The sequence below is a fragment of the Sabethes cyaneus genome, chromosome 3, assembly GCF_943734655.1.
Source record: "Sabethes cyaneus chromosome 3, idSabCyanKW18_F2, whole genome shotgun sequence".
In the NCBI taxonomy this organism is placed as follows: Eukaryota; Metazoa; Arthropoda; class Insecta; order Diptera; family Culicidae; genus Sabethes; species Sabethes cyaneus.
Window position 1 is genome coordinate 59,184,441 of NC_071355.1, and position 26,025 is coordinate 59,210,465.

Below are 26,025 nucleotides of genomic sequence, written 5' to 3' on the forward strand. Positions count from 1 at the left end.
ACCTATCTAACAGTTATTTAATTTAAATTACTTGCGATCCATGTGGTGTATTTCACTACATTGGTGTACACTGTCGGCATATTTTTCATTCCACAATTGACTGGTCCAAAGCTAGTGATTCCGACCAGATAGAACTGTTCGTCCATCTGCGCCATCAGAGGTCCGCCAGAGTCACAACTGCAGACGCCCGTTCCTTGCCATTCACTAGCACACAATTGCGTGTCCATAAGCTCTGCACCGGCCTGCCGGTAAGCATCTGCACAAGCACTCAAATCGCTGATATCGAGTCGAACTTTCATTTTCACGTTACTTGCACTTGCTAAACAAAACGTAGTATAAGAAAGTCACTTTATAATCACTCTGCGATTCTTTCATAACTCACCGGTTTTAGTTCTTCCCCAACCGGCGGAGACAATTGGCATTTTAGTTTCGTCCAGCATATCCTCCATCTGGTTGGGTGGAAGCTGGATCGGCTGCACGAATGCTGTCATCTGAACGCTTTGCATGAGCCTGATCAGGGCGATGTCATCATACTGGCTAATCTGGCGTGTGGTGTAGTTCTGATGAACCACAACCTGATCGACCTCAACGTCCATGGGCATATCGGCGCAATGTCCATTCGCACAGTCAACCTCCTTATTCTTCGTATCATATTCACCCAACCGAACGCGATATCTGAAATTGAACTAGCTTAAGCTGGCTGATCCTTGAACCCTAACTCGAACACCTCTTACACTTTCCAAATTGGTGGAATCGCATTAATACAGTGAGCAGCCGTTACAACGAATCGCTCGTTGATTAGGGTACCTCCACAGTGGAACCCAAGAAAGCCTTGCGGCTTGATGTACTGGATTAATGCTGACCAGGGAAACTCTCCGATATCAGTGAACTGAATATTGCTGTCTAGATTTTCTAACTGCGTTGAGGGTGTGGTCACTGGAACATTGGTTGTCGTTTCAACCAAGTTGGATTGGAGATTCTGTAGCTCATAGTCTTCTCTATGATCCAAACAACACACCTACGCGAATGTTCGTCAATCGAATTCATTAGGTTCAAAGTTTACAGCTGCGCACTCGGATACTTACGTAAGGATTTTTTGAATAGGGTCCACAAATTAATTCTGGTAGGCGTGAATTGTACCATCGCGCTTTCGGTGGGATCTTATAGATATCGGCAAGAGCCTTACACTTCGATAATTTAACACACCGCCCGGGAAAGCCATCTCGATCGACACACCAATCACGTGGAACTACCAGAAAAATGTTGATTTATAATTCGATTCACTTTCAATTAAACTTCAACTAATTTATGCTAACCTGAATAGATTCCTTGTAAACATGCTAAAGTATTAATTAAAAGCAGTAAATAGTGGCTTCGCTTCATCTATCCAAAGGGTATCACTTGCGCACAATCACGGGATAGCAAATTTCATACGACCCTGATGGTAGCTGAACTCGACAGCAACTGAATCTGGATGCCAGGTGCGCATTGTAGATTTAAAGGTTCGTACCCACCGTGCGATTATTAGAAACAGCGTAGATCCGAAAACATACTCGAATTTATTTTCGTCTCATTTGCATAACTCGAGATGTATTGCGTTGGGTCGATAACACCGAACTGAGCCTAAAACGTGCTGGTAAAGTTCTGGAAAGCATTCCCGCAATAAGTGTCTCATTCATTTTAAGTGGCTTCAGCGTGCGGCAGCAGGACCCCGCCGAAGGGGCTCGCACTTGCTGCTCAAACGTATCCGGCGCTATCAGAGAAACAGTGCCGAAGTGATCATTCACGTCAACGACACGTCGTGTCGGTCGGTCGTCGCGGCCAGCAGCCAGGAGTGAGACCGGAATGGTGCCGTTTTGCATGATCATTGGTGGTAATGGGCAAAATTATACGATACACCTTCGGACGGGCCCTGCTAATTTGGCTGTTTGTATTCCGCAATGTTGCAAGGGTCAGTTCGAATGATGATGTTTTGTTACATTCTTTGTTTGCTTTTTGCCGGGAAGAAACGATACGAAATAACTGTTCGCAAATGAAGGCAACCTTACTTTTTAATATTTGTTTTTCGCATTCATATTACTATTGGTGAAACTGGCTTCTGAATTTATGGGAGCACATTAAATGCAGCGTAAATTATTATGCGTGAATTAGATATAGAGCAAAATATAACACGAAGAAAATAATATAAGTTCATCAAATACGAAGTATATCATATAGTAACTAGGTGGACCCGTCGTGGCTAACCACGATACCAAAACCTTTGAAAATGTAATATGGTTTATTGTGGCGAACCAACCAACGGTTCAAAGCCCCATCAAATAGTAAAAAAAATATGGTTTACAATTAAAAAGCACGTGTTAAAAATTATTAAAGAAACAGCTTTCGAATTGGCAACCTTATAATTGAGCCGTTCCGAATTATAGTGGTCTTTGATCATTTTTATCAAAATTGAGATTTTTACATAAATCGTATCTTTTTGCAAAGATGTACTCTGCAAACAATAAAAAATTACAAAAAATTAGATTTCTAACCCGCTTTTTTCATGTTGAATTTTTGGTTTGGAACAGAATGACCAAAAATCTATCTGTGAGAACAATGCTGCGAGTGAAAACATTTCGAAAAAGTACTCAATTTTAGAACCAAGACAGAATTTAGATTCGGTTTCGCCAAAACTATGATTGCAGAAAATATTAATTGCATTATACCAGGCAGACGTTTGCTGTATAATCCGCTAACACTTGTTGGACCACAACTACAAAAACACCATTCGTTTTAATAAACCGGACAAACGCTTGGATTAGTTATTTGCTTGAGATCGAGTCAACGCAACATGAAGGATATTGGAAATTTCAACGGCTTTTTTGCGACCCAGTCCACAAAAAATTTAAATTTAAATTTTCCGGGGAAATCCGCAATTATTCTTTGCATTTTATTTATAAATCATACACTAAACTCTTAAAAGGTGACACAAGTTTTATTAGCCGCTTTTAACCGTTATGTGTGCAACAGGGTACCCGGGTACACCTTTTCAGTTTTAAAATAGTTATAACTCATTCAATTTAAAACATACGTCATTGAAATTTTGCGACATCGTAAAACTCGTTGATCTTAAGTAATTGAAGTTTTTTTGGTGCATATCCATATAGGGGATTAGCAATGAAAGGCACTTGAATTTTTTTATTACGTAGGAGGGCGACAAGGGTACCCGGGTACCCATGATTTGCTATGTTCATAACTTTAGCTATCTTGAACCGATTTGGATGAAACTTGTTGCATTTGATTCATACATTCATCTAGTTTTGATTAGATAAAGCACTTGGCCATCAAATGACATGTAGTTCCCGGGAATCGGGAACTCCGGAGCAACGTCCGGTAAAACGTGGGAAACCGCTTGTTTTGAAAGAATATCAGCTTTCAGCAAAGTTATTAGATTTGAACTTGACATTGTGGACCCTTTTTTCATCTTATTATATAAATTGGAGAGTTTAGATCGCATTGGCCATTCCAGAATTGGGTTCCTGTAGGGTTACAGATGGCCAGTTGGGTGCCTAATCCAATATTAGAATTGGTTTAGCGGATCTTTTAGATGTTTTGAACTGATATGGCCAGTTTAGTACTGATTAATAATTTCGGAACTGATTCCAAATGTATAACGGATGGTTCTACGTTTTGAACTGTTCTGATAATGCTAAGCATTATCTTGAATCCTGCAGTATTATCTGTGACCCCGTAGAAACCATTTTCCATTTTAACCAATCAAAATACATCGAAATGTAAAAAATATCACCTACCGAACTAATTCCAAGAACTTTGATACCCATATTGCTAGGTTTTACCTCCAATCCCAGACTGGCCACCCATGGCCCCACAGGAACCTATTCCGGAATGGCCAACCTGATTCATCTCATTATAGGAAATAGTTCATTGTATCAATTTTTAGAGTTTTTATACCCGCATGACTGATTTTCCTGCAATACAATCAGTTCTCTAATGGCCAAATAGTTGAAAACTAGATAAATTAATGAATCAAATGACACCTATTTCATCAAAATCGGTTTAAAATTGTTGATGTTATAACAATATCAATGTTGGGTACCCGGGTACCCTTGTCGCCCTGCTAAAGATGTTTTTTTTGTCGCACACATAACGGTTAATTTTTAACATGCTTATCTTTTAATTTTGCTTTTTCTCGAATTTGTGTGACGTCGATAGGGGTGGTTAGGTTTGTGACACAATCGGACAGAGGGGGGAGAGGGTGGGGGTATCTAAAAAGCAGATATTTGATGGACGTCTCTAACAGCTGGCTGCGAAGTCTGCTGTATAAAAACAGAAGGTGAAGTTTCGAAAACGGAATGTAGCACCTAGGCTTTGCTTTGCTTTGTACGTGACCAAATCGAGACCAACGAGGAAGATTCGAATGAACATTTGGCGATTATCAGCGAAAGGAGTCCCTACGGAGTTATTTTTGTACACCAAGGAACTCAAAATCCCGAAAAAATCTTCGATTGGGCGCACTGAGACAGATTTTTCTGGTCGTGGTTTTTGGGTAAAAATGGGATCGAATGGGTATTCAGAAACGATTGTGTTTTTTTGGCGTAATGCGATGATGCTCTATCCGGCCAAAACACGTATTGTCCATCTGCATGATGTTTTTGTAGAAACAGGATCAAAATTTTCATCAAACATTCGTCTACTTACTTATTCAGCCGAGAGCCGGGGTGGCTCTTGCCGTATCAAGAATTACTCTCCATTGTACTTGGTCCTGGGCTACTCGTCGCCAATTCGTTGCGCGTCTCGACACACGCAAGTCGGCTTCAACCTGGTCGAGCCATCTAGCACGTTGAGCCCCTCTATTCCTGGTGCCAGTGGGGTTCTTGAAGAGAACGGATTTCACTACACAGTCGTCCGGCATCCTTGCGACGTGGCCGGCCCACCGTAGTCTCCCAACTTTCGCCAGGTGCACGATGGGAATCTCTCCAAGCAGTGCCTGTAGCTCGTGATCCATACGTCTCCGCCACTCTCCGCTTTCCGTCTGTACTCCACCAAAAATAGTCTGCAACACCTTTCGTTCGAAAACGGCAAGTGCACGTATCTCTTCCGTAAGTAAAGTTACTGTCTCAAATCCGTAGAGGACTACCGGTATGATTCGCGTTTTGTACATCGTTAGCTTTGTGCGGCGGCGTATGTTCCTTGATCGAAACGTCTTGCGAAGGGAAAAGTAGCCTCGATTTCCAGCTTGAATGCGTCGTTGGATCTCCTTACTCGTATTATTGTCGGCGGTGACCAGAGATCCCAAATATACGAACTCATTAACCACTTCCAGGTCATCGCCGTCAATAGTCACTGTCCGTGGGAGACAAACGTTACTATCTCGGGAGCCACTTCCTACCATATATTTGGTTTTCAACGCATTAATTTGTAACCCTATCCTCCTAGCCTCCATTTTTAGTCTGGCGTAGATTACCTCCGCCGTCCCACGGTTTCTAGTAATGATGTCGAGGTAGTCTGCAAAGGCTAGGAGTTGGCTACTCTTACTGAAGATCGTTCCCCTCGTTTCAATGCCCGCTCGCCGGATCACACCTTCAATAGCTATATTGAATAACATACAGGACAGTCCATCCCCTTGCCGTAACCCTCTGCGTGATTCGAAAGGGTTAGAGAGTGTCCCCGAAACGCGCACGTAGCACATCACTCGTTCCAGAGTAGCTTTGATCAGCCACGTCAGTTTGTCCGGAAAACCGTACTCGTGCATTATCTGCCATAGCTGTTCGCGTTAAACGGTATCGTATGCTGCTCTGAAATCCACGAAAATATGATGCGTGGGCACTTTGTACTCTCGACATTTCTGAAGGATTTGTCGGAGAGTAAAAATTTGATCCGTAGTAGCACGGCCCCCCATAAAGCCCGCCTGATACTGCCCTACGAATTCTCCTGCTATTGGGGATAGACGACGCAACAAAATCTGGGAGAGCACCTTGTAGGCGGCGTTAACCAGCGTAATGCCGCGGTAGTTACAGCAGTCTAGCCGGTCGCCCTTTTTGTAGATGAGACAGACTACGCCTTCCATCCACACCTCCGGTAGTTTCTCTTCTTCCCAAATCCTTGAAATCAGCCAGTGAAGTGCCGTTACTAGCGGTTCGTGGCCATTTTTGAAGAGTTCTGCCGGGAGTTGGTCCTTCCCGGCGGCTCTATTATTCTTCAACAGACCGATTTCTCGTCGGATCTCTTCGAGATCGGGAGCCGGTACGATGTTGTCATTTGTAGGTACTCCGAGGTTAACTTCCATTGCGTCTCTTGCTGCTATATTGCCGTTGAGGTGTTCATCGAAGAACTGGTTCCACTTGTCGACCACCTCGCGCTCGTTTGTGATAAGATCCCCTCCCTCGTCCCTACACATGTCAGGATTTGGTGTGTGGGCCTTGCGAGTTTGGTTCACCTTCTCGTAAAACGTGCGGGTATCATTAGCCCGGAATAGTTCAAGCTCCTCACGATCTCTGTCCTCTTTCTGGCGCTTTTTCCTTCTCAGAATCGTGGTCAACTCATTCCTCGCTCGACGATACTTGGTCAAATTCTCTCTCGTGGATATGCTCAGATAGTTTTCCCAAGCTCTTTATTCCTCTCTATCGCTTCTTGGCATTCCCCGTCAAACCAATCATTTCGTGCACTCGAGATTTCCACACCTAGCACCGCGGTTGCGGCCTCGTTGACGGCCGAGCGTATCCTACTCCATCTGTTTTCGAGGGTCGAAGCATCTAGCTCCACAGAAGAAGGCAGAGCTTCATCCAGTATGCGCGCGTAGTTATCGGCAGTTCGCGGGTTGCCTAGTTGCCGAATGTTTAGCCAAGGAGGGTGGCTTTGTCGTGAGGTATAAACCGTTGATAGTTTTGAGCGCACTTGTACTGCTACTAGGTAGTGGTCCGAGTCAATATCCGCACTCCGTAGGGAGCATACGTTGGTGATGTTCGAGAAAAACCGGCCCTCGATGAGAATATGGTCGATTTGGTTCGAGGTTCGTTGGTCAGGTGATCTCCAGGTAGCCTTGTTGATATCTTTGTGAGAAAAGAAGGTGCTTTTGATCACCAAGCCTCGGGAAGCCGCAAAATTGATGCATCGCTGGCCGTTATCGTTCGGGTCGGTGTGCAGGCTATGGGGCCCGATCACCGGTCTATACATTGCTTCCCTACCGATTTGGGCGTTCATATCCGCGATGACGATCTTGATGTCCCGTGGTGAGAAGCTGTCGTACGTTGCCTCCAGCTTCGCATAGAATCCTTCCTTCTCGTCGTCGGGTCTACCTTCGTGTGGGCAATGCACGTTTATGATGGTGTAGTTGAAAAAACGGCCTTTTATCCTCAATACGCATCCTCTCGTTGATCGCTTTCCAATCCATTACGCGATCCTGTATTTTGCCTAACACTACGAAGCCCGTTCCCAGCTCGTTGGTAGCTCCACCACTCTGGAAAAATCGGGCTCTGCTGCCACGGATCCTTCACATCTTCTCGTCCTAGCGACAGATCTCCTGCAGTGCCACGATGCCAAACTTTCGGGGTTCTAGCTGATCGAGCAGCACCCTGTCGCCACCAACGAAATTTAGTGATCTGCAGTTCCAGGTACCCAGTCTCCATTCCATGTCCTTATTTCGTCGCCTTGGTCCATGCCGAATATTCCGAGAAGATATTTCTTGACTGTTGTTGTAAGTTTTTTTTTGTTTAAATATATAGCCGTACTAGGGCTTACGCTACCGAGTCTCGTGATGGGGCTGCCATCTTGCAGTGTCGAGACACACTGTGCCTCCTCCCCTGTTGGTATACGACCTTAGTTTCCACCGGGGTTGGTTACCCGATCTCCGCTAAGGTTGCTCGTATTCCAGCTGGTACCACGTGGAGGTAGGGGTAGGAGTTGCTAGATAAGGCAAACATTCGTCTGCTGCATCTTAATTGATAGCAAAAACAGAGGACTTGTTGTTGAAGAAACGAGAAAGAGAACGATGTTCTTCTGCGTCCATAATTTTGACTGGTCTTCCACTACCTTGCTTGCGAATAGTTGTTGGGCATCTTAGGATATGGTAAACAGTCGAAACCGCAACATATTCGCTTTTTGAATGTTGTACCGTATACTTTTGCCAAGATTTCTGTTGCAGTTCGTAGAAGTGTACAACGCGCTTTCGAAATGCTTTTTGTTTCGACGTCATTTTAAGCAAAATAAGGCAAGCATAAACAAAACAAAAAATATTGACAAAAAGAGGAGAGAGAGAGAGACCCATTTTCAGAAAATTTTAACCCCATATTTTTTCATGTGGCATTTGGGGTCCCTGTTACTGAGATAGACTGTGCACAAAAATCGTCGTTTTGCCAAATTTTTTTTAAATCATAGCTTTTGAACGACGAAATCATAACTCGACGAGCATAACTTTAACTAACAATTAAATTGCGTTCCAAAGAAGTGTAAATTTCTATCTCAAGTAACAAGCAAGATGGTATAACAGAGGTTCCTTTTACCACCAGGTGGATTGAATCGGGTTTTAATAGAATCAAGTTGTAAGAATTAATGTAGGTATGTATATTATCGTTTAGCTTTTACAAACGAAGCATGAAAGTGGATAGAGCACATGCCAACTTGACTGTTTTTGGCACTGTAAAAGTGATTGATGGGGAGACTCTCGAAACGGTCAATAAATTTGTTTTTCTCGGAACTCATGCGACAGCCTTTTGCGAGTTGTGAAATAAAGGACAGTAAGCAGCAAATAGGATTTCTTGTGGATTAGTTACCTAGTTATTTAAAACCAGATTTGCGTTTCAAATTTCGTTTCAAAACGTTAGATAGAAGATTAGTTTAAAAGAATTGACCTTCTATTTCACAAATTGACAGTGTTGGCATATGCTGAACCCAAGTTGAATCGAAGTCATTTTTCTTTGATTCACGTTCAACTCAAACTTGCCTCATCGCAGTGTTTAAAGTTTTTTGCGGACCGCATACTCTGATCAAATGGTTCACACTTTGGTACGAAACATTGGTAACATCATGCGATGTACTTCGACGATGCACGCGATGTACCTGCGATGAATTGAGGCGACGTGTTCAGCATGGATGGCTGATTTTGTGGGTGCATACAGCACAGCAAAGGTGAAAGAAACTGTGTCGATAATGTTCTTCTGACCGTTATGCTATTAGCAAATCTGATGTCAATGCGCTTTAATGAATATTTAAATTACGATTGGTGATTAAAATGTAATTTTAATTATTTAACACAATACGGCCATTAAATCATTCAAAAATATTTATTTTCGCGTAAAATTTTGTTTATTCACTTGTTTCTTTTTACTGCTTTGAAGCTTTTAAAAATTTTCCCGCTTGACTTTTGTTTAAAATTATAGTATTCGGTTTATTTAGCCAAAACTAAAACGTTTTTTATACATAATAAACAAAATTTAATGTTTAAATGCTTGTTGAACTTATATAATATGATTTAATATATCAGAATATATTCTATAATATATTCTGGACTTGGCATAACCTTGAGGAACGCTTAACTGCGGGGTTGATCTGTATCTTTAATTCTTTACACAAATGAAAGATGCATACTAGTGATGCCAAAAGTATGAAGTATTTTCAAATCAATTCAATGTAGCATAACTTTCAAAGATTTGACTTATGAATCATGATTTAAATTTTTCTATTGATTCAGGACTTTTGATTAGCGTTATTACAAGGATTTGGATTCCCCATCAAATGATTCTATTACAGAATTATAGCTCCAGTTGATATTTCTAACAAAGTTTGTTATAAATATGTTATGAAAACTTGCGGTACATAAAATGTTTTACAAAGATTCTATCTCTTTCTATTATTTATAACACGTTTTGTTACATTTTAGTTATAAAGCAGGGGCAGAATGCTGGTTTTTGATCTTGACATCTTGATATAAACTAGATCAAATAAAACCATAATTTGATATATTTGTGATATGCCTAGATCGGATTTTGTTACAATTTTTGTTATTTTAAACGAGCCTAAGTTTATAGCAAAATGCAAAGCAGATTTTGTTATAAAAAAATGTTATTTAGAACTCATCCAGTTAAATTTTTTATTTTCATTTGATTGGGTTGGCGTGTCCGAGTTGCAAGTTTTAACCACTTAGGGCAGCTGCCCAAGGGGTTGGTGTTTTCTCCCCTTATTCTTTCAGCTAGTTTTATTTGCCGACGGTCTGATAGAGCAATTGTCGACAATCTGAGACAACCTAAACCAGAAAAGAATCTCAGTTACAATAATAGGGTATTTTGCCTATCATTGAACGATTCCACCCGAGCAGGAGCGAAGAGCAAAATAATATCAAAATGTGTTATTGGAAATCTAATAACTCATATCAAAATTTGGTCTTGTTTTGGCTGACATAGTTGGTAAAATACCAAAAAATAATATTAAAATTTTGCTCCTTTATGGCCAAAAGAATAACTACTTGTGTTATTTGAATAACAAATCAATAACATGACTGTATCCAGAGTTTAGAATAACATATTTTAGTATTATTAAGGTATTGAATAACAAATGTAGTAGCACATGACTTATTAAAAATTGTTTTATAAAATATTTATAATTTAAAATCCCTTTAATCAATAAAAAGTTTTTTATGAAATATATCGAATGTCATTTTAAGATCACAATAAGATATGATAACAAAATCAGTTATTAAACTCATCTTACAATGTTTCAAATATCTACTCAATAACAAAATGTGTTATCAATGTATCTCAATATCTACCCGATCAGGAGGGCATAACAAGATAACATCAAATTTATAACACATTCTGATATTTAAAACACATTGTGTTACAAATCGGAAATAAACTGATCAGGAAGTGAAAAGAAAAGTTTCAAGTTTGTAACAGATTCTGATTGTTATAACTCATTGAGTTATATAGGAGAATTAGGACTTTGGGCGCTACTAAAAATGTTACATATCATCACTGGTGTGCCCGGGACACACAATGGGGAACGTGCCATACCTTTTCTATAAAATTTAACGCAAATTTTATGTGTGATTTCAAATCTGATTTCAAGCCAAATTTTATATGCAATGCCAGCCTAACTTCAAGTAAAATTTCAAGTCAAATTTCATGTTTATTTTGAACTCAATTTGAATTCTACATTTAATTCGAATTTAATGTCCAATTTCAAGTTTAAATTTTGGTCCAATATCAAATCCAATACCATGTCCATTTGACATGCAATTTCAAATGAAATTCAAAGTGAAATTTCGTGTTTAATTTCAAGTGCAATTGCAAATTGCAATCTAAGTCCTATTTAGTTGTTCAGTTTCAGTGTTCAGTTTCATTGCATCAGAACGAAATAACGATTACATGTAGCGAATATCTATCTTATATCTATCAATTTTGCATTAAGAAAATTTTGTCGTCAATTCTAGACTTTTGTTTGTTTGGATAACAATTTTTTAAAGCATCCGACAACAGCAAGTGTATAAAATGAAAACATAAACTATTGCAGTTAGAAATATATTCGATTTTACTGTAGAGCACTCGTTCATACTCCACACTACGAAACTTCCGTATAAAGTACTACCGGAACCTAAAACTGGTCATTTATAAATGGAAAAATAATAAAGAAGTGTGGCTAATGACGTATTCAACTACGGGATTTTCTAAGACAAATTCTTGAATCAACATTTGGATGTTTTTTGAGCCAATCTGGACATTCCGGTGTATCTGTTGTATTAAGGTTAATAAAAACTTAACTTGCAAAATTTGCGTGTATTTCCATAGCTATGTAACGATCGTTCCGCTGCTTCAGAAGCTGAAGTTTATGAGCCTTGAAGCGATGATCCCGCTCTAAACTAAACGGGGTCAACCCCATTCATTTCTATGGACTTCTTTACACAAAATAATTTGGTTTTTAAGTTTTGTTTTCTCAAAGCCTGGCTTGATTTAGTCCAAAAAGGGTAAAAGATGTTAAAAATAGGGGAAAATGAGCGAAATAGGGCACTCGCCGATGACAAACGGGAAAGCGGTGGGCAATACTCGATTCTCCGGAAAATTTTACATTAGATTACCTACATTTTATCAGCTTGTATCAGCCATATCGCGTTTTTTCGGCTCGTTTTTGCCCATAGTGCAATGGTATAAGATTAGGCCGTGTGTATAGGTTGCCAAATTTTGCATATATTTATTGTAATGTGTAGAATACATTGGTTTTGTTATCTCGAGAGATAAAAAAAATTTATGTTGATCCAAAAGCCAAAAAGATTGTAACTAAAACCCTTCTAAGGATCAACCAGCATATGCTAATGCTAGCAACAAATGAACAAGCCAGCACTGGTTATTCCAAATTCGCCTGAAATTCGTTTCAGTTTCAATTTGTATTACCCAGGAATTTTGAATTATGTAGGACTATAGATTACCGAATTATAGATATACCGAAACAATACTACTATGAAATATTACATTAAAATTTATTTATTAATGATTTTGAACACAATACGCAGTATACACCCAAATTAGGGTAATATATGTATGTGAATGTACGTTTTACCAACAACCAGTTACATTTGAGTGTTGAAAAATAGTTTTCAACGTCACTCATAACTAGCGAACTTTCAATTTCAACACGTTGAAGTTTTATGTTTGAAGTTTATTCCAAAAAAAAACTTCGAGAGTTAAAAAAAAATTATCTTCTGTCGACCAACATACTTGAATAATATGCAATCATTAGATCATTAGAAAAGAAGATATGTACATGGTTGTTTCCCATTATTGAACAAAACTGAATCGTTTCCATCCGTTAGAAATTAAGCGAACTATAGCTACAGTAGTCATACCTAATCTGTAGAAACAAATATTCCTAGTAAATCATTTCTCAAGTGTACAGTAGGCAAGCAGGTTTTGCATTGCCTGCTGTTTCGATTTTCTCAGTGCGCATACAATCCGACCGTCAAACATCGCCTAATTCATCGCAAACATGTACTCAAGTACGAACCGAAGCACAGGATCCGCGCACAAAACTTACAAATGAGTTCGGGCACAGCCTGTTAGGTTTTGGCACAACCTCAGAATGATAGTTCAAGCAATATTGTAAACTTGCTTGGATGCGTGTGCAGAGTCACACTTCCAACATTGCAAATTGATCATCTTACTGTCAGGGTACAGGATTATTTCGACGATAATAATACAATCAGACTTGATCAATAATATTCATATGACAGTCTAGCTTGTCCGACTAGATCATGGGATAAAAAGAACGAGACTCACTTTTTGATCATACATCGTATCCTATACATGAAAACTTTTATATAGCAAATATACGGAAAGAAGCACTTGGTAAGCTATTGAACTGCAATTAAAATGGCAAATGACAAAATGACAGCAAATATACGGGAAAAAGCACTGGGTAAGCTATTTACTGCAATTAAAATGACAAGGATTTCAAACATGATTTTATTAAAGTCGTGGACGCCAAGTGCAGTCACATTTCGCGTAAGAATTAAAATATCCGAAACATTTTGACAAGATTATTTTTACTATTAGATGGATTATTCAGCTCTTTATCCTATAGACGAAACATAGATTCCGCCTGTCAGTATCACGGCCGTACCATTCTTGAAACCTGTCTGTACAATTTGATTTTGTTACCAAACCGAATGTGGTCAAACTTTTCATTTCTACCGCTTTAAAAGGTAGATTGTTCAATGAAAGTGATACACTCATTATTTGAACATGTTTTAGTATAATATTCTATGTATCAAAGTATCCATTTGATTAACTCAAATAAGCATTACCAAATTACTATACAGAAAGATTATGAAGCAATGAGTGAGAACGACATGGAACAGGTTATTACCACATCGACACATACATGATGTTTTAATTTTTTTGTTCTGTGAAGCTCTCCGTCATTTAAATGATTATTAGTGTGTCAATATCAATCGGACTTTGACGGAGAAGAGTCTAGAAAGGTGTTGCTCATATCGTTTGTTGGGCGGGAGGTTGAAATTTTTAGCAATCATAATTCGTATCATTATAAATGTGTAGTTTTGATTTTATTCTCAAGCTTTTGCATACCGCTTTAAGTTGTTATTCAATACGGATAAGTGTTTTGCTAGACTTGCTTCGAGATTTTCATTTCTTATAAGCCACGGTAAAAAATAAGCGAAATGTATGTATGTCTAATGCGGAATACTACCGAGGGGAAACCGTCTTGCAATGTCATAAATTTATCTTCCTTCGTCGTCTTTTTGAACACTTTCGCTCGGACGTGATTAAAATACGCAAATCCTTACGATAAACAAGGTAGCAGTTGAGCTATAAAGTGCAAAATCTGTACCACTTCGTGTACATCCGTAAAAGTGTTCTGCACATTAACGTACGAACATAATGTGCTAGCCATGTTGTTGCAATGAATTTTAATACACAGCATGGAAGTCGTTATGAGCTTTGAATTTCGCCGCGTAGCCTATTAATTATTGGCATGATTTTTGAGGCGATATACTCTCAAATTACATTTTCAATTTAATTTATAGTTATTTTCTTTCAATTAAACATCAAACAATAAATCATAAAACTTAACTTAGGTTTTTGCCACTGTAATTACTACACGATACAAACAGCTATAGTCACCTTTTTTATCTTCTGGACAACCTTCCAAAATACCATTCTCGACTGACAAGAAATCGGATCCTTCTCGAGTACGGCGGAATTGCGCCCTGTAAGAACTCAATATCATTCGGCGATGACGTAAATGGCATCCTTTTCCTGGCCATAAAACGGGTTCTTTCGTTTCGTATTTCATCTTATGACACGGATCACTGGCAATGGCAACCGAAAGGAAAAAGAAGATGCAACCATTAATCGCCCTTTAATTGTTGGATTAAGTTCTATTCCTTCCGTTGTTTTTATTACTATCAAAGGGGTTGCAGACGTAAGCTTTCAGTTTTTTGTGTGCCCTAATTTTGAATTATCTTGCCACTTTGGCGTTTATTGCACAATGATAGGCGCATATTTTTCCTGGGTCAAATTACGCAGCGAAACTATAAATTCGATTGAATGTAAGAGAACTGATTTAGTTTTCGAATGCTCATCGAAGCGGTGAGTTTGTATCTTTTACTTGTATCTGCATATATTGTAGGTACTCGTTTTGATTCCAACGAGGAATTTATTTATTCATCACGTCACATCCATTTTAATCCGTTACATTCTATTGAATTGGTTTTGCGCGATCAGATTTCATGCTCTGTTCTGTCTTTCTTTAATACGGTAACCAGTTTTGTGGTCGCTTTTTTTCTAGCTGTATATTGTTTCCCAAGGACGTTTGCAAAGTTTGTTATGAACGATGATATTTTTTTTTATTTTCGGGGTGAAAGAACTCACCCGGAGAAAAAATGTAGAATCCAGATTAGGAAAGGTTGTTGGCTGATGAATGAAACTGTAGCTGTTAATGGCAAAGGTGTTTTTTTGCTTTGAAATTATCGAGCATCTTACCGAGAGAAGCTGCCGTCACGAGTCTGCTACGGCGCTATTAAATATATTTTAAATGACTAAACATTCTTTAAGCGTATTAGTATATTTTTGAATGAAATTCAAAAAAAAAAACAAAAGATTTTTATTCAATGATTTTTCCACAGAGATTATTTATTCCACATTAGCATAGTAAAATTTTCCCAAAATATGTATATGTATCTAAAGCGGTTGCGAGTGTATTCGTTTGCTGTGTTCATTATTAGCTAAATTTTTATTATATCATACTGATTCTCGTTCTTGAGACCGAGGGCTAGGCGACCGATTGAATCAGATCTGCTGACAAAATTTTACTTTCCTTTCGTGTCTCGCATATTTCACCTTCCTGGTCGTGCTCACCGGTAAGCACTAAAAAGGGGTAAATCTTGTTGGCTCAAAAAGACTCAAGTCCATGTCGTTATCTCCGGATTCGGAATGGTTCTTTTTTCCTCTTTCTTTTTCGCAACTGAAGCGGCAAAAGCAGCCAACGCTGAATCAACTGTCCAACCGGTAGGCATGGACGATAATTCTTCACAGCTGAGGGTGGACAGTTTTCCTACGCATCTCGCTCCACTGCTTTCCGCACGCCCGTCGTTCCGCTGACGTAGGTCAAATTCGACTCATTATGGTCCGAGCTGACGATGCCACTTCAGTAGACCCGTATAAGAAGAAGGAGAATTTTCGACGAGGGTGAACGAAAGGTGGGTGGCCAATTAAAGCTAATTGTTGGAATTTTTTAAAAGTATTTTGCCAATCGCTTTGCACAGTTTCTCATCATTTGTTGTAAACTTTTTCTGTTGTCCCTGTTTTTCTTTTTGTGTTAACAGACAGGATAAGAATATTTTACAGGATTATTAGAATATAAGAATAGTTGATCCGAAGCCCGGAGGGCCGAGTCACATATACCAATCGATCAGGTTCGACGAACTGAGCAATGTCTCTGTGTGTGTGTGTGTGTGTGTGTGTGTGTGTGTGTGTGTGTGTGTGTGTGTGTGTGTGTGTGTGTGTGTGTGTGTGTGTGTGTGTGTGTGTGTGTGTGTGTGTGTGTGTGTGTGTGTGTGTGTGTGTGTGTGTGTGTGTGTGTGTGTGTGTGTGTGTGTGTGTGTGTGTGTGTGTGTGTGTGTGTGTGTGTGTGTGTGTGTGTGTGTGTGTGTGTGTGTGTGTGTGTGTGTGTGTGTGTGTGTGTGTGTGTGTGTGTGTGTGTGTGTGTGTGTGTGTGTGTGTGTGTGTGTGATACTTGGATTTTCTATCGCCTATTTCTCGGAGATGGCTGAACCGATTCGTTCGCTTTTGCTTTTGTTTGAAAGGTATTATTGCCTAGTATATTTCTATTAAATTGTTTCGTGTTTCGACTTTTCGTTTAAAAGTTATAAGCAAAAATGTGAAAATTACGTGACACAATTTTCTACGGAACCACATAATCGATTTCAACGTTCTTAGTACCAATGAAAGCTCTTGCTATTACTAAACTTAATGAAATTAATGATTTGCTTAACAAAACCGCTTTAAAATCAACACTGCGCAAAAACTTTGCACTCGATTTTTTTTATTACTTACAAATGTTCTACAAAGTTTTTCAGAAGGTTAAAAGGCACTTTGAATATTTTTTATCGCTAGAATGCATATGGATAATAACTAACACAGCATTAAGAAACAGTTGATTCGAGTTCCGAAGACGTGTCGATTTCTATATGAACATTTCCAGGTCAAAACGCTAAAAAACCATTTTTACTCGACTATTTTAAATAGAAATTGGAACGTAAAAATGCGAAAATAGTTTCTTTCTAAGCCTACGACGATATTCATCTATAAGTCAAAGAAAATGAAATGGTTTGACAAAACGGGTCTTTCCTTCTTAAAAAGAGGTACGACCATTAATCGTGGGGAGGACCAATCGGCACCAAAACCAGCATTTTTGCTTGCTGACCTAAAACAAACAATCTGACAAAATTTAGTTCAAATTCGTGAAAGTCGATTACACGATTATCGGATACTTTGCATGAATTGACCCTAATACACAATTTTTAAATTTCTCATTTGTAATAAATTGAGAACGGCTGGGCCTAAGAAATAGTTTATATGAGAATTTAGTTCAAAATGATGAGTATAGAATTTGATTTTGCTAGTTTCACAGAAAAGCATACCTAAAGCTATCTTTAAAAAAAATAGCGCAAATAGGAGAGGATATTTTGAGAAAATTAACATTTTAATTTTTGTCACGATTTTGCGCAGTTTTTGTCTTACAGTGATTTTTTTTCTGAAAATACGTCTAATTTCCCATAACTTATCAAATCTTGGATAATTTTTCAAAAAGACCTATGTGACAATGAGAGATTCTCTTCGCGTTTCCTCTCTCCCACTTTTCATGGCTACATACATGTATAGAAAAGAAAATTTTCAAAACATTTAGCTAACTAGTGATCCGATTCATGCAAAGCTGATGTGTTAAAATGCTTTAGTAAAAAACGGAAGAGAGGAGACACGCAGAGTATCTCTTATTGTCACATAGGTCTATTAGAAAAATTACCCGAGAAATAAGTAGTAATTAAGATGTAATTTAAAAATATCTCATCTCTAAATACGTCGTTTTGAAAAGTTATTCTTGGCGAAAAAATTATGTTTAATGGAAAATGAATCCTTGCGTGGTATACAGCATATCAGCAAAATTTCCTTTCAATCAAAAATAATATTTGAGCTGGAGTTGCCCATATCAAATGACAAATAAAATGGTATAACAAAGGTTCCTTACATCACTAGGTGGATTAAATCGGGTTTTTGTAAAAGAAGTAAGTGTATGATGTGAAAAATGATTAATTGGATGAACTGGAAAATTTTGACATATATAGAAAGTAATTCTCGCTGAAACGGGGCCACTACTGACACGAGGTCTTCGAATATTCGAACTTTTGCGCTTAATTGGTTGAAAATGGTTAATAAATAAGAATTACACTTTTGACACCTCCAAATAGTGAACCCCTTGTTCGCCAAGGGGCCTAACAGTTTCAAGAAAAGTTAAATTTGCAGCAAACCTTGAGATCTATATCATGTGATATTTCATAAATTTGCCATGAAACAACTAACAAATGGCCCGCTTCTGCAAAGAAGAAGAACAGGGAGGGAGGGAAAATGGAATAAACATTTTTTTTGCGGCCATCTTGGATTTGACCGCCATGTTGGATTTTATCAAAAAATCGCCGTTTTCACCTTGAGCCCCCAGCCGATTTTCATTTTATGACCACCATCGGAAAGCTGAGAAAAAGTGCTACAAGAAACATTCATAAAATTAGGTGTGCAATGGCATTAAGGGGCCATTCAGATACCACGTGGACATAAAAATGCCAATTTTCAACACTCCCCTTCCCCTCCGTGGACAAGCGTGGACATCGACTCAACGCCCACCCCCCTCTCTTGTTTGTCTACGTGGACATTCTTTTTCTAATGTGAAATTCTATGCTCAATTTTGTTTTCAATTTGCGTTATTCTGTAATTAAAAAAGATTCTGAAAAAAGCTTGCGTAAAAGCAAGCTAAACTAGACATGTTATCTAGTTCTAGTTCTTCTAACCATGCTAATCTTGTCCACTGCAAATAAATAATGGACCACAGGAAAGCCTGTGCCAACTTGATCTTCGCTTGAAGATTCATCTGCTTCAACCTTTGTCCAACCGAGTGCCGTAGCTTGGCCGTTGACTTTAACATATCACAAGACCTCTCCGTTGTGGTTCGTGAAATTTTAAGAAGACGAGTTATTTTACAAATACGTTGTCTATGGATTTTCTTTTTCGTGACGAGCTCTATTTGATTGTAAGGCAAAATACAATGCACATTCTGTGCAATCGTGAGCTAAATGATAAATGAGCCACGGGAATGGTAAAATGGTTTCATTATCCGTGAAAATATTCATACTGTGCGACACCACTTAGAGTGAGATCGAATGTTTCTGGTATACTTTCGTTAGCTTTGTCATTTACAAAAGGATGCAAAGAGTTGTAATATAGTAATAAATTGTATTACTGCAACATTTGGGCTAGACAATCAACATCTTTGATTACTAACGCAGGCTTCGTCCTTCTCACAAGAAATATGCATATGTCTACGTTAAGGGGACATGAACGACTAAAAATTTTGAAAAAAAAAAAACATAATTTTATTATTTCAGATTTTGAGTCTGCAGTTTTTCCGCTTATTTTGATACCGACCACGGGAAGTGGCCGAAAAACGATCATACACATAAACATTCCACTGCGGCGTGGAACAACTTAGGCGGAATAAAACGCCGCTCCTGGAAAACCATCATTTTCAAACTTTATGTACCTTTTTCTCAGAAACTACACAACATATTGGAACAAACTTTTTTTTGTTTTGTTGGTAGTAGCTTGACAAAGATTTTTTTAACTTTTGAGCTTTGTAAACAAAACACAGCCGGAGAAAAAAGAAAAAGAAGAATCAAAATCTGAAATAAAAAAAATTGATTTTTTCAAAATTTTTGGTCGTTTATGTCCCCTTAACATATGTCTCAGAAAATGAAAATAAAACTTCATTTGAACTAACAAATACTGAACAATGGTTTATACTGATATGTTTAATTAGTTTAACAGGCATAAATGAAACTTCTATTTATTGCAAAAAAATGTTGCTTGTCCACGTGGACATTTTCTATACCCCCTCCCCCCTTGCGTGGACAAGCGTGGACATTAACGTACCCCCCACCCCCCTCTAAGCTGTCTACGTGGTATATGGATGGCCCCTAACTGAATAAAACAACCAGTTATTTGTAGCAAGGTTCACAATTTTCAGAAGGTAGTACTAAAATCATATGGAATTAACTATTACATTCAGACTTTCAACTCGTTTGGTATGTTATTAGAGTTAACATGTGAAAAAATTCGACTTGAAACGATCTTACCAAATTGCTGATTGAGTCAATATAACATTTTCTTACTTATCGCGTCATTTTAGTTTCCATCAGTGCATCTAATAGCCAATTAAATTAATTTTGCCTTATTTCCATGTGCATTATTTAAACCTATTACGGCCAAACTTTTACTGTATATGTGCTTGATGAGCTAAAACGAAACAAATATTGAATTAAAATAACATATTAGGCTTACCCGAGAACAAGGCCGTGCGGCTCAACCGTCTGCTCAAAATCTCAGTTTTGAGATCAGGCAACCGGGAACCACGCAGCATCGCACATCCTAGCTTAGCTACTCAATAGAGTATTACCGGGTATGGCCGCGTGGAGGCGCTAGGTAGGGCTGGCGAAAGCTATGTTGGACGCTTTCTCGTTTGCCTTCCTTATTTCATACCCCTAGTTTATTGACTTATTAATGACACAATATTTAAAAAATTTGAGGTTCCCAACATTCTCACAAAACTCAAAGGGAAATTTTTCGATTTTCTCGGATATTGCGTATTTTAAAACATTGTAATTCTTGAATCAAGTGTCGTAGACTAAAAATGTCTTGATGAAAATGCAACTCATAATCAAGGAAAAATATCAGTTGGAAAAGTTGTTAACGATGGAGGAAAACTTATTTTTATTATACGGTAATCCATTATTTTTTAGTTACAAAAATTTCACGATATCGATTTTTGTTATTCTACGCGATTTCCCTAAACGTTTATTTCATGCAAATATTCTAATTTTCGGAACAAAGCATCGCAGAGTAAATATGCTTTTATAAAAATGTAAGGGACTATTCACAAATACCGTTACAGGATACGTGGAGTTGGGGTATGTAGTTATGTGTAACACTCCAGCAACCTACTATACAAAATAGCGTTATGTTGAAGTGGCGTCGTTGTCGTCGATAGCAGCCGGGTGGCTCGTGCTGTTTCCAGCAGTTGTCTCTATTCAACTCGATCTCGGGCCACTCGGTGCCAATTTTCCAAGCATCTCAGAAGTCGCAAACCTGGGGTGACATTGCGATTCTCGTTTCGAATGATTTTGGTTCGTTTCGCGTTTCGCCCATTCGTTTAACGTGGTCAAAACGAACCAAAGTCACTCGAAACGAGAATCGCAATGTCACCCCTGGTCGAGCCTTCTTACCTATTGAGCTCCTTTCTGGAGCTGATGGGGTTGTTGATGGGAACCGTTTTTGTCGCGTTGTCGTGCGGCATCCTTACGAGGTGGCTAGCCTACTATAGCCTACCGACTTTCGCCAGATGTACGTTGGAAATCTCTCTAAGCAGTGCCTGTAGCTCGTGATTTAAACATCTTCGCCACTCTTCGTTTTCAGCTTGTATTTCGCCCAATATTATCCGCAGTACCTTCCGTTAGAACACGGTAAGGGCGCGTACGTCTTCCGTATCTTCTTTACAGTGGCGTAAGCTTCTTGAGCATAGCGTTTTGCGTATGGCAAAGTACGCACGATTTTCCGCTTGAATGCGCCGCTGAATCTCCTGGTTACTAGTATAATTGTCGGCGGTTACCAGCCATGCCAAATGCACGAACTCATCTTCTGCTTCTAGTTCTTCTCCGCCAAAGGTTACCGTTCGGGAAAGGCGTGGGAGGTCTGCTAATTCCCCATGAAACCTTGTGGTGTCGGTAACAATCGCCGTAACAGGATCTGGCCGAGTAAGCTCTGTAAACGTAGTTATCGCTAGTGATAATGCTCAGATAATTTTTTCATGCCATTTTTTGCCTCTCCACTGCTTGTTGGCATTCCTCATCAAACCAATCATTTCGTATACTTTGTGGCTTCAATAGCTGTAACGATCTCCCCGATGGCATTCAGTATTCGCGCGCAGTTCTCGGCAGATAGCGGATTATCTAGCTGCTTGATGTTCAGCCGAGGAGAAAGGCTGCGGTTGACAGTTTTGAGCGCGTATATACAGCTACTAGGTGACATCTGACGGTCAGAGTCAATATCCGCACCCCGTAGGAAACGTATGTTCGTGATGTTACAGAACAACGGGGGGCACCCGTTTGGCATAAAGTCATTTGGCATAATGCTATTTGGCATAACCCATTTGGCATAATCATAAGGGGCTATTTGGCATAATGCCATTTGGCATAACGCCAATTGGCATAATTCCTCAAACATTATTTTATGACCTAATGGTCACTTTCCTAGATGATTCAGGGCGAGCCGGCCGTAGGCAACGGCGAGTGTTCGCCGGTGACCCGCCGTCGGAAGCGCCGGCCACTGCGGGGGGGCAGCCCCCCCGCAGAAATCACATCTGTCTAGGTTTATTTGTTTTCCTAGGTTTACTGACCTCTAATTTTTTCCTTCAGTTGGGTCCGAACGAGCGACAGCGAGTAAGGACGGATCACACTTTCTTTGTGAGGCGATCGAAGTCCATGGGCTTAATTAAGTGGATTACTGCGAAATAGAGTTTCCGAAAAAAGAAATTTTCTGCATAATAGTTATCCGCCAAATAGTACATTTCGCGAAAATTTTGCCCGCAAAATGGTACTTTTCGCAAAATGAATGAATCTCCACCAAACAATACTTTTCGCGAAACACTATAATCCGCGTTTTGGCCAATTACGAATTGGTTTTCCGCAAAATAGTACCCACGCAGCTACCATCACTAACGAGTGGTCCTCATTAATAAGCAGCGAAAAACGATTTTGAATAATGGTTACCTGCACAGAAATATTCGTAAATCACGTTTATTCCAAATCAAGAACTTATTTCCAAAAATATTATCCGTAAGACATAGACATAACGGTGAATAAATTTTTGTGCACGGTGAATGACATATTTAGAAAACTTTTATTTTTTTCATACAAGTGATAATTTGGGATATCTGTTGTCAAGGATTCGTTGAAAAATAACAAAAAAACATTTTTTTTTATAATAACTAAAAGCTTTGTGCTGCTGGCTGGACATATACTAAAAACTTGACTTTGTATTTAGTGTATAGTAGATGGTTACTGTGTGCTATATGAAGTGTCAGTAAGACTTTCAAATACAGCAATGACTCGCTCGTAAAAAATCTCGTTTATTGGGCTGTTCGTTAGTTGGGTGTTCTCTAGTTGGGCCCTGCTCTAACTAAAATGCACTTGTATTTCAAAATTCTATCGTTTCAACGAATTCAGACTGTATAGGTATATGTAACGCACCGGTACGTTTTTAAGTGATACTCTTAGTTCTTTTCGAAAAGTTATGTAAGATTTCTTTCTATGGCAAGAAGCAACAAAAAATTTCTTGAGGTTGACGGCAGATAACCAATTACCAGAAATTTTGAAAAGCACAAAAGTCAAAGACATTTTAGCATACTATGGAACAGGAAATCGGTACGCAAAGATTAATTATCAATTACTAATTGTCACTGGTGTTATAAGAATCGAGTTTAATGTTATAAAGTTAATGAGTGTTTGTCGGTGAACCTTTGCAGAAATCACTTTTGTCTAGGCTTATTCGTTTTAGTAGGTTTACCAACTACAAAAAACATCTTTAGGAGGGCGACAAGCGTACCCGGCTACCCAAAAGCGAACTTTAACAATTGTCATAACAAATTTAAATTGATTTTGACGCAACAGGTGTTATTTGTTTCGTAAATTTATCTAGTTTAGACACACAGGACTATTTGGCCATTAAAAGACAGTGCCAGAAAATCCGCAATTACTACGGAGTGTCAGCTATGGAGTAGAGAACTGGTTGGATTACAAAAATAACTGTCATGATGTGGGTGGGCTCTAGAAATTCATTTAAAGAACTTCTTCATATAATGCGATGAATCAGGTTGAACATTCTGGAACAGGTAGTAATTTTTGTTTTGAATGGTCATTGCGAAACTGGCTTCTACAGGATCACAGATTATAGTTTAGGATTCGCAATAATGCTTAGCACTAAAACTTCGATTATTCGTTTAGAATCAGTTCAGATATGATCAATCAGTACTACTGTGACCATATCCTTTCGAAATGTCAAAAAGAATCAGTGAAAACAATTTTAATTTTGTCTTGTGTACCCAATTGACTATTCCGCAGGAACAGATTCAATTGCCCGAAATCAACAAATTTTACGATGTCACAAAATTTCCGTAACGTATCTTCCAAATTGACTGAGTTCTAACAATTTAAAACTGAAAAGGTACTCAGTAAATTGCTGCACACATAAAGATTAAGCACCAAACAACAAAACCTGGCTAGAATATAAATTATGCCAAAAAGTCGTTATGCCAAATAACCATTATGCCAAATGACTATTATGCCAAAAGACCGTTATGCCAAATGGATTTATGCCAAATGGCGTTATGCCAAACAGCATTATGCCAAATGTCTTTATGCCATATAGGGTAGCCCCCAGAACAACTATCTATGAAACAATTTGCTTCATTGTACGTTGGTCAGGTGACCTCGAGGTGGCTTTATACTTTTCTTTTGCGTAGAAAAAGGTGATTCAGATCACTAGGCCTCGGGAAGCTACAAATTTTATACATCGTTGGCCGTTATCGTTCATGTTCATGCGCAGGCTACGGGTCCTATCACCGGTCTATATAGATTTATTGCTCACCGACCTGGGCTTTTATATCCCCAATGACGATCTTGATGTCCGGAGGCGAGCAGCAGTCGTACGATGCCTTCAGCCTTGCATAGAACGGTTCCTTCTCATTGTCGAGTCTACCTTCGTGCGAACAGTGCAGGTTGATGAAGAAACGGCCCTTTATCCTCATGTTGAACGTCTTCCAATTGATCATGCGATCTGGAATGCTATCTAACACTACAAAGGCTGTTTTGGATTCGTTATTAGTGCCACCGCTCTGTATAAACGTCTTACGACTTGTCTCTTCTTTATCGACAGACTTCGCAGTCGGTTATTAGATTACAGGACAATTACGGGGCGAATGCAACGATCCTACGGACTCTAACAGCAGCGCCCAGCCGCGATTCGAACATACAATGTCTGGCTTGTTAGACCAGCATCATACCTCGAAGACGAAGCCACCTGGACGATTCCGAATTTCTGGGAGTGTTAAAAATCTGCATTATGAAGTTTAAGAATTATTCCTATGTAAATTTTCTTAGTAATCCGGGAAAAATATCATTTGGAAAATTTTTTTCACAAAATTTTCCACAATAACAAGAAAAGAAAAGAAAAGAAAGCCGTAAAACTATGTTCTAATTCTTTGAAAAAAATTAAATATTTTTTTCTTGTTCATTAATTTTTTTTTAGTAACAAAAATTTTACGGTAGTGTTCCTGAGTTATGTCCGCTCATCTGACGATCAGCGAAGGCGTCCCATCTTAAGATTTTTGGCAATAACTCAGGAAAAAACCAGAAGGTCATATGGTACATCGCAATACATATCGGAATTTTGAAGTCGTAATTCAAACCAAGTGGTTTGGCCATCAACCAGAACTGATGAACTTCCTGGTATACTATACCAAGAAACTACTATCACCAAACTGCTTCATATGTGCCAACAGAACCGACAAATCTGCCTCAGTGCCAGATTTTTTTCGGTCTATTGAGCTCCATGATATAGAAAGATAATTGTAAGGCCAGACACCATCTTTCACTTCAAATCACTTTGAACAATACTTATCTGAAGTTTTTTTCGGAGATCTCCG

At 38.8% G+C, this 26,025-nt stretch overlaps 1 protein-coding gene across 1 annotated transcript; it reads right to left on the reverse strand.

Annotated features, from left to right (window-relative positions):
- Positions 1-17: 17 nt before the first annotated feature.
- On the reverse strand, positions 18-25,128 carry LOC128739628 (CLIP domain-containing serine protease B4-like). Its single transcript, XM_053835125.1, has 5 exons — positions 24,969-25,128; positions 1,086-1,249; positions 735-1,018; positions 379-675; positions 18-315 (listed from the first exon to the last, which is right to left on the reverse strand). The coding sequence occupies exons 1-5, from the start codon at positions 25,126-25,128 to the stop codon at positions 18-20; spliced, it is 1,203 nt and encodes a 400-aa protein (XP_053691100.1).
- Between the last annotated feature and the right edge of the window lie 897 nt (positions 25,129-26,025).